Genomic DNA, 2,399 nt, shown 5'->3' on the forward strand with positions numbered 1-2,399 from the left:
TTTGAAATACGGTCCGTATTTAACATGTCACCTCCAAATGCCAAATTCCAGAATGCTCAGAAATCCTTGGTACCAGTTTACGACTTGAATTACGGCCCGTATACTGAAATATAGTCACTTCATGGGCGTAAACCCCCATCTTACAACCGAACGGAAATTCCAATTCTCACATCCTTTATCCGATTTTCTAAGTCTAGGATCATGGTCAAAGCTTAAGTTAAAGATACGAGGTGTTACTATTCAATCTTATAACTTACTTTCTCCCTTGATATTAATAAAAGTGCTAGCCGTTCTCCGTGGACTAGGATCACATCAATCCGAACCACGTTAATTACTGTGTTTTTATCATTTCCGTGCTAACAATTGGTATTAGAAGCCTACAGGTCGTGAGATCTAGGAGACGAGGAGACTATGGCATCTATGAAGTTTGAGGTAGAGAATTTTGATGGGCGAAGTAATAACTTCAACATCTGGAAGATCAAGATCATGGTGTTGTTATGGAGAGAAGGATCAGTCTATGCTTTGGACGACTTGTATCCCAAAAATACGAAAGAGGCCGAGAAGCAGAAGATTGAGATGGATGCATTTAGCGCAATTCAATTATCCTTATCAGACAACGTGTTATGTGAAGTCAGTACCGAGAAAACAGCTGCGAGTTTGTGGAAGAAACTTGAAGATCTCTACCAGAAGAAATCAGTAACAACTAGAATGTTGTTAAGGCAGCGTTTACACACCTTCAAGATGAAGACAGGTACAACTTTACAGGATCATCTTGATGCTTTTAAAAAAATGGCTATGGATCTTACTCATGCTGATATTAAAGTGGGAGATGAAGAACTAGCGTGCACTCTACCGTTTTCATTATCACCGGCGTACAAAGACGTAGTTAATTCAATGATGTAAAGTAAGGAGGTGGTTACGTTACAGATGGTAAGACATGCATTGAATTTGGATGAATTAAGAAACCATATCAACAATGGTGAGAAAGAGGACCATGGTGAGGGTTTGACGGTTAGAGGTTGCTCGAGCCAAAAAGAGAGAGGCAAATAGTAGCTAGGTCAAAGTCTAGGAAAAAGGTGAGCAGGAAGGATGCTGAATGTTGGGGTTGTCATCAAAAGGGTCACTTTGAGAGGGATTGCCCGAATAAGAAGATTGATAAAACAACGACGGTGCATCTACGGTTCGGGTAGCTCGGACATCGAAGAAGATTATGTGCTAAGCGCCACTACAAGAAAGTAGAGATACGACGACATTATATAAATGTCGTATTACGCTTCTTAAATGTCGCAAATTCATTTCCCGACATTTAATTTAAATTTGTGTCAAATGTCGTACATTTCAGTGTCGGAAAGTTTTCGACATTTAGGCAAATGTCGGTGAGAAATTTACGACATTTTGGAAACGTCACTTAAAATTGCCGACATTTAAACTAATGTTGATAAAACTTTTGCGACATTTATTTACAACCTTTATTAAATGTCGCATTGGTATTTTTGACATTTTTGTTAAATGTCAATAAAAAATTTACGACATTTATTTATAACCTTTATTAAATGTTGCTTTGCTGTTTTTGACATTTTTGTGAAATTGTCAACAAAAAATTTACGACATTTATTTTCAATCTTTGTTAAATGTCGCTTTGCTATTTTGTAAAATTTCCGACATTTAGACTAATGTCGGTACCAAATATTCAAAAGTATTAATAATAATTCACTGTTCAGTTTTCATCATAAAGAAAATATTTATATCAAACAATCATAAAGATCAACCTTTATACACAATGTAACAAAATATTATGAAATAGTAAAAGTCAATCAATTGTATTTCAAAGGACATAGCAGAGAAAGGTCTCCTTGCAAGTTAGATGCTGTCAAATCAAAGGACTTCTTGTTCTATCTCAAATAAAACAAATTCTAACTAAAACATAAAAGCTAAAGTGATTTCAACATGAAACTACGCCAAACTTTCTCTTTAATTCCCTAAACTTCTAGAATAAATTCTGCAACAAGAAAAATGGAATTCATCTTTCCACAATTCGAGCATCACTTGCCAATAATTGGTATCACACACTCTTCAAAAGTGCTGCAAAAGAATCAGACAGAAAAATAGAATTAAAAGCATGTAATAAACGGAAAAAATTTAAAAGTGTTTACATGTTTTTCCAAACTTACCTACTTCTTTTTTGTGTGTCAACTCCATTATTTGTGGTGTTCTTGATTAAGTTAACCTGCGAAGAAATATTCTCTAGCAAATCAGAAAACACCATCGAAAAATAGACCCATCAATTTTTAAATAGCTAACAAACAAGTGCACGTCATCTTTTATCAAAAACTAATGAGAATTAATCATACTTCACTCAAACAATGACAACTTTCCTCAAATCAAACCAAACCAAATCT

The 2,399-nt window shown here is 35.0% G+C and overlaps 1 protein-coding gene across 1 annotated transcript; it reads left to right on the top strand.

Moving 5' to 3' along the window:
- The first annotated feature begins 411 nt into the window (after window positions 1–411).
- LOC132061613 (uncharacterized) lies at window positions 412–903 on the top strand. Its single transcript, XM_059454386.1, has one exon. It carries the CDS (start codon window positions 412–414, stop codon window positions 901–903), a length of 492 nt encoding a protein of 163 aa, XP_059310369.1.
- Window positions 904–2,399: the final 1,496 nt, after the last annotated feature.

This window comes from Lycium ferocissimum, chromosome 6, assembly GCF_029784015.1.
Source record: "Lycium ferocissimum isolate CSIRO_LF1 chromosome 6, AGI_CSIRO_Lferr_CH_V1, whole genome shotgun sequence".
Lineage (NCBI taxonomy): Eukaryota > Viridiplantae > Streptophyta > Magnoliopsida > Solanales > Solanaceae > Lycium > Lycium ferocissimum.

What these genes read in the sequence shown, in the direction of transcription:
- LOC132061613 (XM_059454386.1), top strand. Translation starts at nt 412, where the DNA reads ATGGCATCTATGAAGTTTGAGGTAGAGAATTTTGATGGGCGAAGTAAT.